General features: G+C 35.9%; 1 protein-coding gene across 1 annotated transcript in view; it reads right to left on the reverse strand.

Moving 5' to 3' along the window:
* Positions 1-4,914, reverse strand: part of LOC114253226 (uncharacterized) — a 65,816-nt gene extending 60,902 nt beyond the window's left edge. The window contains exons 1-6 of the mRNA XM_089734455.1: positions 4,880-4,914; positions 4,468-4,621; positions 3,093-3,339; positions 2,195-2,298; positions 1,558-1,742; positions 615-684 (exon numbers count right to left, since the gene is read on the reverse strand). Coding sequence (XP_089590581.1) covers positions 615-684; positions 1,558-1,742; positions 2,195-2,298; positions 3,093-3,339; positions 4,468-4,621; positions 4,880-4,914 — 795 coding nt within the window. The remainder of the gene's footprint in view (positions 1-614; positions 685-1,557; positions 1,743-2,194; positions 2,299-3,092; positions 3,340-4,467; positions 4,622-4,879) is intronic.
* Between the last annotated feature and the right edge of the window lie 8,216 nt (positions 4,915-13,130).

Here is a 13,130-nt window from a genome sequence, read left to right on the forward strand (position 1 = left end):
TTTTTAATTATCATCAAACCAAATAACAATATAGTGATATGCAACAAAATCATTGAGTTTTTTACTGGTGGTGGTACCTCTTGTGAGTCCGCGCGGGTGGGTACCACCACCTTGCCTATTTCTGCCGTAATGCGTTTCGGTTTGAAGGGCGGGGCAGCCGTTGTAGCTATACTTGAGACCTTAGAACTTATATCTGAAGAGTCGGTGGCGCATTGACGTTGTAGATGTCTATGGGTTCCAGTAACCACTTAATACCAGGTTGGCTGTGAGCACGTCCACCAGTCTAAACAAAAAAAAAAGTTAAAAATCTTTTTACAATGTTAAAACGTAATCGTCGACAACCGTGTTATAAATCATTTATATGCCTATACAATTTATTCTACTAATTTTTGTTTGAATTTTATTCATTCTAACATAACTCAATCAGACTTAAGATTCGTTAGACAATAAATGTGGAGACTCCGTTTCTCAACGTCTTTACTTGATTTTGTTTAGACGCTCTGACGGGCACTTATCACTATATGAAGGGTGCGCTCACTGACTACCTCTATATGATACCTTTGCACGCTTCGGGAACACCGAAAACCTACCAAATGCCAATAACAGACACTTACCAATGGAAATGTATCTCCAAATATCACATTGAAGAAACGACAAGAACAATAATACCAACACGACAAATAACTGAAATTCAAGACAGAACTTTAGCATTTCAAGAAAAATTGGTTTAGCATAGTTTATTTTGTTAGGACGCACAATAATACCAAGAAATAAGTTTTATGTAAATGATAGCAATCGCTTTTTCTGTTTATCTATTGTTTAGTATAAAGATAGCATAGCTGGATCACCATTACTCATGATACCCCGATCACTTTGAGTTATTTGCGTTCACGGCTCAACATCAAGTGGCCTCTGAGCTAGTCGTAGACTTTATAGCTTAGGCGGATTAACTAGCTCACGGCTCATCTGATATTAAGTGGTTGCCGGAGTCCATAGACATCAACAACGTATATGCCAGCACCCACCTTGAGTATGATCTCTAAATTTCGGTTCTATAGTACAACGTCTGCCCCGCTCTTCAGAACCAAGTGCATTATTGTTTCGCGGCAAATATTTGCGAGATGATCGTGAAACCTACCTTTTTTCCCTACCTATTCTAGTAACCTGGAGGGGTTATTCTAGATTCGCCGAATTAGTAGGTGAGCTCACGGGGCTCAAACCTAATGACGTTACTATGAGACGCTGATGACAAGAACCGTAGCAAGAGCCGTGCTTCGCAGAATTTACAACTGGATCGGAAACGCAACCCACTGAGAAGATTCGGCGAGAAAATCAGTGGGCTGTGTCGGTGGGTTAATTTACTCGCCGAGTCCTACCCGTGCAAGCTCACAAAACTCCTTAACACCAGTAATAAGGAACAAATAAAAGCCAAATTGAACTGGAGACGTCCACGTCAAAGCTTCGACTTTTACATTTTAAAATAAATTTGACTGACCAATCAAGCCATAAGTTCTATATCGAACCCTAAACGCTACTAAATTAACTAGATAGGTTTACCTGTTAAAGAATATTTTCTTGGACGTATTGGGCTTCGGATAGCCGAGCGTCACATTTTTGTAGTGGTATACAGTAACAGCACGGGTATGTAGATTGTACCACAGACACGTGCTTGCGTGCAGCACTAGCAGAACAGTCGCAAAGTGCTCCAAGAAATATAACCTTCGACGGCACGTGCGTTTCTGCTGATTACAACACTTGAGTCCTTTATGGATTCTAAGAGCCGATTGTCTATTAAATGATAATTATTTTTGACATGCTTTTATTAGTTTGACGTGCGTCTATCTATTTATGTAACGGAATCTTTAAAAGCAATTTTCAGCAACTCCAAAACGTACAATTGAAAACGTTCGTCTTAAGCATACCATTAAATACTTTGGTCATAACACCAGGAAAGACTGCGAATTGAAAAGTTTACGGTGACTTAATAGGCCTATTGCCGAAAGTCACGAACCCCCAATATTGGATGGGAGCGGGGGATATTGCCATAGCGATCGATGGCTCAATATTATAACAGAGAAACTTCTGGAAGATTATTGTCACAGCCTTCAGAGTTAATGGACGCAACTACAGAAAAACACTAAAGTTGAGAATTTGTTTATCCATTAAAAATATTTCGAGACAGATCTCAACTTACACGTTCGTTTATATCTTCAAAAAACGAATACAATCTATATATACGACAGATATACAACAAGCGACCAAATATGACTATTTTTTCGAATCCATCGTGATACTGAACTAGAACAAAAAGTAAATATTACTTTTAGAGTAATCATCATCATCATTTTAAAGTAATAATATTTACGAGTATAGCAATTGAATCGTGAATATTATCTGTACAGATATTGGACCTATTTGACAAAGTACATTCTCATAGAGACACAACTTTATTGGCTAACGATTATTCTGATTTAACATCCCTTGTTTATTCCTTATATGAGTAGACGAGCTCACGATCCATGGGAGTAAGTGGTAATCAGATATCAACAACAAAAAACCGCCACCCTCTTTGGGACATAAGTTCGAAGTCTCAATTTTACAGTACAACGTCTCCCCATCCTTCTAGGCCGAAACGCATAACTGCTTCACGTAAGAAATAGGCGGAGCGGTAGTACCTACTTGTGTACTACCATTTTGTCTATTAACTAGCACACTAACTGACGCCTGATCTGAAAATGGCACCTGTGACAGAGAAGCTGAGAAGTACGCGTTTGGGATGGTATGGACATGTGATGAGACGAAATGCAAATGAGGTTGGTAAGAGAATGTTAACAATGAATGTAGAAGGATATAGAAGAAGAGGTAGACCTAAGAGGAAATGGATGGATTGTGTGAAAGACGATATGGGTAAGAGGGGAATGAGCGAAGAAATAGTATATGGTAGAAGAGTATGGAAAGAGAAAACATGTTGCACCGACCCCAGGTGACTGGGAGAAGGGCAGGATAATGATCTGACACTAACTAGTAAAGTAACTATTGTAGTTTACATTTTATAAATTAGAAAAAAACACTAAATAATATTTTGTACTCACACATCCTAGAGATCGGAATAAGCGATATCAAGTCGTAAATCAAAAGAAATATGTTTCTTCTGTACACTCGAACATAGACACGTAGTAACGGCCAAAACATGTGTAGGCAGCTCAAGACGACGTCGATGAAAAAGATGAATTCGGATAAAAGAAGTCCAAGCTCTGTTAAGAGATTCGCATCATCGAAATAAAAGGTATGTAAAAGACTCACTGTATACCTGTATACAATGGAAAGCATTACGATTGTCTGAAATAAAAGAGACAAGGATTATCTTACGCTGTTGATTGAAGTAAAACTTCTTTAGGCGCGTTGTGCGTAAAATGTAACGCGCGACAGATACGATACGGCTAGAGAGAAAAGATACAATTTAGGACGAGCGAGAGTGAGAAAATAGACAGAACGTCTCGCGAACTACTCGACATTGGAGAGAGGGAGAACGCGAGCTAGGTCGTTTCTCTTACATACATTTTGTTTACGGGCGTCGGCCACTAGATGGCTTGTTATTAGTTTCTCATTTCTCATTTAGATGGCAGTAACATATTAACTATCTTATATTTAATTTTGAATGAAGGATTTTAAAAAAAGTTATTTTTCTATATATAATTCAAAATATATATAAATAGTGAAGAAGTAATTTCTCTTATACACAGCATTCTCTATAATAAGAGAAATTTGGTTTAAGATGAAAAATGAAGAAAACTACAATACTACACGCCGCAAAAGAAGTTTCACTTCTTTCACGTGCACCAAGTTGCACACGCACCATTTTTTTTATTATAATATTATGATAAAATATTCTTCAACTTAATCGATATTACCTTACAACTAATGACTATTTTACATTTCGTTACTGTTGTGTTTATTTTTGTTATTTAATAGCTCGAACGCCTGAGCTAGCTCAAAGCCCGCCGGTTACCGGAGCCCATAGACATTAAAACATGAATGCCAAATTATAACATGAGGTCCAAATTAGCAATTGGATTCTAGTAATAACTGCCCTTGCCTTTCTAGCCGGTACGTAATACTTTTAAGCGACAGAATCATATGAGTACCTATAGTTATTTTTGGTACTTAATAAAAAAAAGTGGTTGTCTATAAAGTCAGTTTTCAGACGATAGTTTTACGTGATAACGTCAGTAGTACAACTATTCGAACTGTGCTAGCTCTGAGGTCACGCGTGAAGAAAGATTAATGTGTCACAAGCCAACGCTTGACCCGATCGTGCCTCTCTATCGCTTGTTTAGCGCTCTCGCTTGCACGTTCAGGCTCAGGCGGAACGTGATACTTTTTCGTGCATGTTCATCGATTTAGAAAACGTTACCGCGTCAAAACAAATTAAAGGTTGTTGGATTTTTTTAAAAAGAAACGAATTACCTGAAACCATAGGCTCCAAGGCGCCAAAACGACAGTTTCCGTAATCTTAGCTAAACGACCTCTCCACAGAAACATTCCTCTAATGTTCGTAGTTCGATCATCCGATTCGAGCAACACGCGACTGACCCGACTTGATGCATTTGTTCCTAAAGTACTGCAATTTACTTACGTATCAAACATTCGGAAAAAACTTCATCCAATAATACGATCTATATACTTCGACGCTAATAAAAAAATACATTCTCAGAAAACACTCCGCGAATTAAATAAAGTCTGGTTTACATGACTTACAATCACAGAAAATGAGAATAAGAAAAATCCAAAAAATTTGAATTGGCCTATAATTAGTTCAAATTAACAAATTAGTTAAAAAGTTACAATATTATCAACTAAATCCAATAAGATTACTTACATGGTACCCAAAGTTCCTAATGTGTGTTCACTCATGATAGAAGAGAAATATTTCTGTTTGTAAATCTCTAGTATGCTTGAAGTTAAATGATCAAAGTACGACAAAACGCGACCACACTGATTTCATCTAATTGGTTTCCTCATTATAGCATTAGTATATGGATAATGATTACGCAATCACTCATTGGTTTTTTTTTAATTATAATTCCTTTAAAAACTTTTTTATTAAAGTATTAAACCTAAACGAATGATTAGAAGGGGTTGATTACGGCTTTACGTCTCGTTTTGACCTTCCAGCAACCGGTTCCAAATGAAATGCCGTATTTTTGTGTGGATATTGAAATTTTACTGCGTACCGCCTCAACGCTTTCTGGGTCGTAAAGCAGCGTAGCAGGACGCGCCCTGAGTGGCGATAAAACGAAGCGTAAGTGCGAAACTCTTCAATGATGGATTTCACATAAAACGATATACTTATTAGGGCGTAACCGATACAGATGTGTCTGAAGTAGACCGGCCATTTCGCCAACGGCTTATACGCATTGGATGATTGAAGAAATATCTCGATGTATGCTGTTTTTTTTTTTTTTAATCGATAACTCATAAATTCATCTAAATAATTATAAGATATGTTGGTCTAATGGGTATATGATTTTTTTACAGTCAATACAATGCATTACAAAATGTCCGATAAAGAGTTATCGCTGACTAATTTGAAAAAATACACAACACTAAAGGGCGCATTGTGTAATAAAAGTCAAACCCGGAAAATTATAATTTGCACGTAATTGCTAGTTGTAACACGTCTTTTGAGTCCGCACGAGTAGATACCACCGCCCTACCTATTTCTGCCGTGAAGCAGTAATGCGTTTCGGTTTGAAGGGCTGGGGCAACCGTATACTGTTACAACTGAGACCTTAGAACTCTTGTCTCAAGATGAGTGCAGGCATTTACATTGTATCTGTCTGAGCACGTCCACCCATCTAAGCAATAAAAAAATACACATCATCCAGTAATAATATGGACAACGGAGCGAGCGTCGACATGCAATATGTAAATACACATCACAACCGTAGCAACGAAAAATAATTCATATTCACGAGCTGCGGACGGGGTATGGGCAGCCATCCATTTTGCACGGTTATTTCGGCGAAATCCCCACGTATACTGCTCTCATGTAATTAAGAGATTAAAAGATCAGTTGTACGCCGGCGAGAACTCGACGAGATTTTTATGAAAACATTTTCCGTCGCATCCAATAGCACACATTAGGCATCCTACAAAAACCTTTCGAGCCTTCCTTATTTCCTCAACGAGCATGTTTTATATTTCATTTTATTCCTCTTTCATCACAATTTTAATGGAGTCTGAAAGGTTTCATGAAAGTAATGTATTACATTTTAAAGCTATGAATATTAATATGAAAAGATACGTTTTATTAATGTATTTTTTGTATGTTTATAGCAGTGACTTGGCTGTAGTACCCCTAGCATTGTTGATGTCGATAGTCAATGGTAACCACTCACCTCCAAGTGGATCGGATGCTGACCTGCCTAAAATAATAATTGAAAAAATTCTGATTTTTTTTTATTTCTTAGATGAGTGGACGAGCTCACAGCCCACCTGGTGTTAAGTGCTAACTGGAGCCTATAGACATCCACAACGTAAATGCGCCACCCACCTTGAGATATAAGTTCTAAGGTCTCAAGTATAGTTACAACGGCTGCCCCACCTTTCAAACCGAAACGCATTACTACTTCACGGCAGAAATAGGCAGGGTGGTGGTACCCACCCGCGCGGACTCACAAGAGGTCCTACCACCAGTAAAAAATGTGGTGATAAAAATGTAGTAAATTATAGTAATAATCCTGTCGGCAGTCATGAAAACAAAGTCCTTATGTTATGAAAACAAAGTACGTACATTGTATGATGTGTAATTTTGAAATATTCCTACTTCAGTTTCATTTTGCATTCGACGAGCTCGTGTAACTACAAAATACAGAACACTAACGCGAACGGATCACAAAGAAAAAGTTTATTAAGGGGAACAACACCAATTTCACATTGTAAAGACCACGTATCCATATGTAGGCAGCCTCTATTCTGCTATAGTTACCGAACACAGACCGCTGTGTTGTTTCGGAAGCAAACGGGATGTTTATTTTTAACGAAATCGTCTAGATCAGTGTGCTTGACGTTTGCCTACGTTTGCCGCTGGGCGCTCTTTCAACTGCATACAAATTTGAGTTAACTTTTACGCTATCGAGAACGTTAAAAAACTCGCACTAAGCACACAGTACTCCTTCCTTCCAAAAAAAAATAAATAAATAAATACAGTTGCCATATCTTTCTGAATATACTTTAAGGAGTTAGCACCAAGGCTTTTTTTGGAACCTGCAGAAATGTTTAAAAACTGTGCAGACCCATGTTCGTAGTAATATCCTTTTTTACAAGACTTGTCTCTTTGAATAACGTAAATGGATTTACGGGCCTAGCGCATTTAAGTGCTAAAATTAAAGGACACGTAATTTTTTCAGAGTTGTTAATATATTACTAGAATGAAAACGAAAAATGAGCTACCCAAACGGAAAACCCGTGTGTATCGCATTTGGCCTGCACGGAAAAACATACAAAAAACCTAACGTTCCCTTATACACTGAAAAATGTTTCCGAACATAAAGCAGTGGTGTATGAAAGGTGGATGTTGCTAACTTCGTACATTTCGGCAGTTGCTTGCACTTTTTAATTAGAAATGTTTCACGTTTGATGTCTTTCCGACGTATTGCGTTGCATTCTAGTCCTTCACACATGTATTATTTTGATGGGTTCATTAGAAATTAAGGTTCCTTGTCAAAATTCACTCTTTGTCAACAAAATCCACTGTGTTGATATATACCCAAAATCGGATGGAAAAAATAACCTGAAAAAGCGTAGTTAGAAAAATCAAAAAAGCTACAATTTTCGTGGATTACATTATGTAGGTTACAATACGTAAGTTTAGAAATGTGTGAAATACTCGTAGCTTAGTAAACGACCTAATTTTGTTATTTCTTTTTTTCACTACTGCACTTAAATAGTGTATTATTTAACTAACAAAAAAGTTTTTCAAATAGTGATCGTAGGACCTAAACTGAACATTAACTTTGCAATGACGGTGGTCTCTAATACACAGAAGGCTACTATAATGCAAACGTATTCTAGACTTTTCTATTCTAATTAATTACCTATAACTACCTCAGGACTAAGGCACATAAAGAAACTCTGAGTGAAGTGAATAAAGACAAAACTTTTGCAGGGATCATCTCCATTATTTCCTTAGGGTTGGCGTCCCACCTTGGCGTCAAGATCGCGTAGAAGATATAGGTCCCAGAAAAAAAACTTTAAGCATTGGGGCGCATGGATGCAAAATGAATTGCATTGATGACTCGACTTGCATATTCGGCAAAAAGCGAAAATTCCATAAACTGTAAGCGAATGTAATGACTTAAGAAAGATAGAAGGTTCTAAGTGATGCAGATCGTCTTGATCCACTTTGGACTTTAAATATTAATAATTTTAAAATTAATATTAAAAGTACTATAATAGCGAAAGCTTATTATGTAGTCAGCAAATGTATGAATAACGAAAACGAATGGTTTTCAATTAGTGCTATTTTTTTATTATAAACTGACTTTTTGTAATATTATTTTTTTGTACTTATTTTACATTAGAAATTCTTTTCAGTTGTGAAAGTCATTCAAATCGCTAGCTCGGTAATTTTAGTGTTTCTAATTTTCATTTTAACTAATAGATTAAAAGAAAAAAAAAGTGACTGGGGTATAAAAAACATTTGCTCTGGTTTCTATGGATTTCACTTTTGTGTGTTATGAAACTCAATCCGCTTTATCCCTTAACAATAAGTTGGATGATAAAATGTGCTTATTGAACTTATTTATTAATTAAATTACTTTACAATTTATTTTAAACATTAAAGCAATAACCAAACGCTAAGTCTCATTATATAATTGCTTAAATTAGAAACATTCCATTATTCCTTATTTGCCTACAAAAGCCAGAACTAACCACATTAGACTACACTGTGATTTGATTCAACACAACATTACATATATATATATATAAAAAAAAAAAACGATTTAATATAAAAGTTCTTCGAACGGAAAATTGAATAGAACTATGACATCATCAAACAAAAATAAATTGCGTTTCGAAATGGACAATAAATTTCCACCCGAGCCGTCGACACTTTGTCGTTGACAAAATTATATCAAATGCAAGAAGTGAAATTGTATCACACAATCAAATTTGTTCCCGACTCTCTATTATATTTCGAAGACACTTGGAGCTGAAACTTTTCATTTATAATGGTAAGTTACGGGAGTTCTGCCTTTCTGATTCGTTAAAACTTCTGTAGATGTGATATTTCCACAATATAAAATCGTACATGAAGAAAAGCAAATTATTTCTTAAGAGACAAAGACGACACTAGAAAGTGACTATTTAGATAAAATCTAATGTGTAAATTCTATTACAGAAACACATTCCAATAGTATTTATTTCCAAAGTGAATGTTCTTATTTGGTCTAATTTTTGCTTTATAAAGTTCACAAAACAGAGCAGTTTAAAAAAACACTGGTATTCGACCGCATATCTATCTGCATTTCCCGTAATGCGGTCAGCAATTACGCTTGAAGGTATCTCTAAAAGGACCAATTAAAGGTCGGAGACAAAGGCCCCTATACTTGAAACTGGATCTCGTGCAAATGGCCGATCCAATAGAGCGGTTTAACGTTACAGAGGCGACAGGGGACGTCCGTTTCCCGGCTTGGTAGAGGCGCTAACTCAATCACCGCCCGACAGAATTTTTCCCCTCGACAAGTTCCGTCTACAGAGAAACGATAAACACGGGACGTTTACAGATCTTTAATCTTTAATAAAGTTCCAATAAACTCGTGGGCTTTTATAGAAACTCAAACATTACCTAATCAAATTTAATAGAAATTATAAATCCTAATAAGATAAATAACAAAAAGCAGACTAAAAATGATGACTTTGAGAGGATAACTATGACCAGTGTTTGTTAAGGTGGTGATCGTTGATGGTGCGGTGGAAGAGGCACTTTAAATGATCCGTATCTTTTTAATTCATTATTGTATATTTGTTATATTTTTTTTACTAACCTAACTGTTCCTCAAATATTTCGTAACCTAACCAAGTAGTACCAAGTCAAGAAAACACAATAAAGATGATTAATTGTCAATTTAAGCAATCCGTACAATACCTTCGTTGTAGCTTCTCCGAGAAGCCAGTCTTACGAGTATAAATTCATAATAAAACTGTAACAAGAGTGTAGTCTGACTGTAGTCGTAACTTATAATTCAAAATAACAGTATTATTTATCCTAATGAGGTAATCGTTCCAAAAAGAAGAACCATTGTCAAGTTTCATTGGAATAACTGATACATCGCCCTCAGACCAAAAATAGGAAGATCTGGGATTAAGAAAAGTACCATGCTGGTTCACTAAATGCTTACAGTAACTGCTAAAGTAGAATTGTCGTTTCGTCTCGACGACTCCGCCAACCGGGTGGCCTTGGGCTAAGCTGCGAGTCTGGATTTAGTAGTGACCGCGGTAGCTATCTGCCCTACCCGGGTTATGTCTCGGTTATGTGCAAGTGGGTGGGCCTCTACCATCTTCGACCCGATCTTTACCGTCTTTGGCCACAGAGCTCCACATATCCCTTTCGGGCCTTCGGCGCAGAAACGTCCAAAGAGATTTGGGCCCAATAAAAAAGTTCCACTAAACGCTTTGCCGCTTCAAGATAATATTTATGGACGACTAGTTGACCCGGCCAGACTTCGTAGTGCCTCAATCTATAAATAAAATATCTAAACTTTTGTATAAAATAAACTTAAAACAAACAAAAGTAATCCGTCCGACGGGGGACACATCAAAGGGAAAACAAAATTGTTATTTTTATTTGATTCGGTGTATTTTCATATTTATCTACCTTTTAAACCTTCTCTGGACTTTCACAAACAATTCAAGACCAAAATTAGCCAAATCGGTTCAGCCGTTCTCGAGTTTTAGCGAGACTAACGAACAGAAATTCATGTTTATATATATAGATAGAAGATAGATTTGTGAACTAGTAATGAATTAAAATAATACCAGTAGTAATGGCCCTAGGAAACCTGCGTTGAATAACAACCGGGAGACCACACCATATAAGCTAATATGACCACGGAATGTAACTCCCAATTTACAATCAAACAAGCAATCATAGTAGTTAAGACAAACTATTATGTATGTAGATTTGTTGCTTAGTGAAAGTCCAACTTAACGAAACATCCCAAGGATCCAAGTTTCGCCTCCCAAAATTAGTTTCAACAGAATCCGAGGACAAAGTCACAAGCCATTAAACGTCGAAGGCCTTCACGGAGCCAATTACAAATTCAGTCGAACTTCATTAGCTAAAAGGACTCAAGCTATATCTTCACTTCAAAAACAGATTAATTTATGGTAGGTACTCATCTCTAGAACTCATCTTTTGTATTCGATCCCTTTGAGTTGGAAATTTGGGATGCTTTAATATTTAGTTATTAAAGAGATTTAGGCGAATTTCTTTGCCTCGGAATACGAAAATCCATCTAAAACGTACAAAAAGAATTTTACACTTTCATAATTACTTGCTATCTTCAATCTATCTAATATTATAAATAAAGTGCTCACTACAGATTTATTTGATATTAATTTATTTCAATGAACAATATAGTCATTAATAGTTTAAATAATTCTGTCGGAGCCTATTTATGTCGGAGGCTATAAAACATTCCTGGAAAATTACTAAAATATCTAAGGATTTCGAATCACGCGTTTCCGACAACTGTTAAATCATTTGGTATCTCATAGGCTAAATACCTTTTAATTCAAACTTATCTATAGTAACACGTTTTTCAAATCCAATGGCTATAAAATTGGCCGTTTCTTAAAATAGTCATTGGAATTTGAACTTTCCGAAACTCAGTTCTAAGAGCGAAAAAACTCAATCCTGTCCATTTCACAATCTTGGTCATTTCATAATCTGTTTTAATAAAAAATAAAAAAAAACATCGCTGCAAATGTTCGCATAATTTTTGAATTTATACTTCTTTAGGCGCGTTATGAAAAATTGATGAGAGTGAAATTTTACGATGCGCGCGCACCGTGACACAAAATTAACAGAATGAAGTTGCCCACTAAATCGCTCGTTACAATACGACCGACGTAACTTGGCGAGTCTGAATATAGCCGCAGGTGAACTTTCTGAACCGTACCGAGAATTACCGAATTTATACGATGTCAAGAAAAGGGATGTCATGCGTGTTTGAGGATGTTGTTTAAACGATTTTTTTTCAAATTGATTAAAATTTAAATTAAAAAAAAGAGAAATAAATTTAATAAAAGTAAATTATAACTTCTTAGGCGCGTACATAATAACGGTAATCCGGTCCGCGTACATAATAAGTACACGCACCCTTTTTTTTTTAATACTCTTTTCCATTATTTGACACATCTGTATTTTTGTTTATACGAAACATCGACACGCTTTTCCTACTTTATATTGGATTGTATACAAATGAAGGCCTTTCAATTTTAGACAACAAAATGTTTCATACACATTTTTAAAATAGTGAACTATTGACTTTTTCAATTAAGACTTCTAAATAAATAGCAATTAAATAATTCTCTATTGTACTATTATGAAACTTGTTTTTAAGCTATTAAGCTTATGAAATCTATAGATCTCAGTTATTTTACCTTAATTAAAATTATTTTTACAATCTGACATTAATTGTGGGGTGACATAGCAGCCACTTGCAGCACACTTATTGTACTTAGATCACATTTCCATTACTAGTTCTGTCAGTAATTAAATACCATCCGAATCTTGTTTCAATTAATTATAGAGCTGCGCCTAAATCAACTTGGCATGGATACCTAATTTCATTTCGATAAATGTAATAGACTGATGTCTCTAGGAAATTATTTATAGGAATATGATGTTATGTCATTATTGGTTTAATAAGATTGAACAATATTACACAAATAGATAAAAATATGTCAAGAGGAAATTCTCATTTTAGTATTAATATGCATATTTTTTCATACCAAACAACTAATTGCCATCAACTATTATGTTTTAGGACGACAATACATTTCTAAAGAGACAAACACAAAACTGCTTCGGGACAGAAATAGGCAGGATAGTCGCATCG

The sequence above is a fragment of the Bombyx mandarina genome, chromosome 17 (genome assembly GCF_030267445.1).
Source record: "Bombyx mandarina strain Sakado chromosome 17, ASM3026744v2".
Taxonomy (NCBI): Eukaryota; Metazoa; Arthropoda; class Insecta; order Lepidoptera; family Bombycidae; genus Bombyx; species Bombyx mandarina.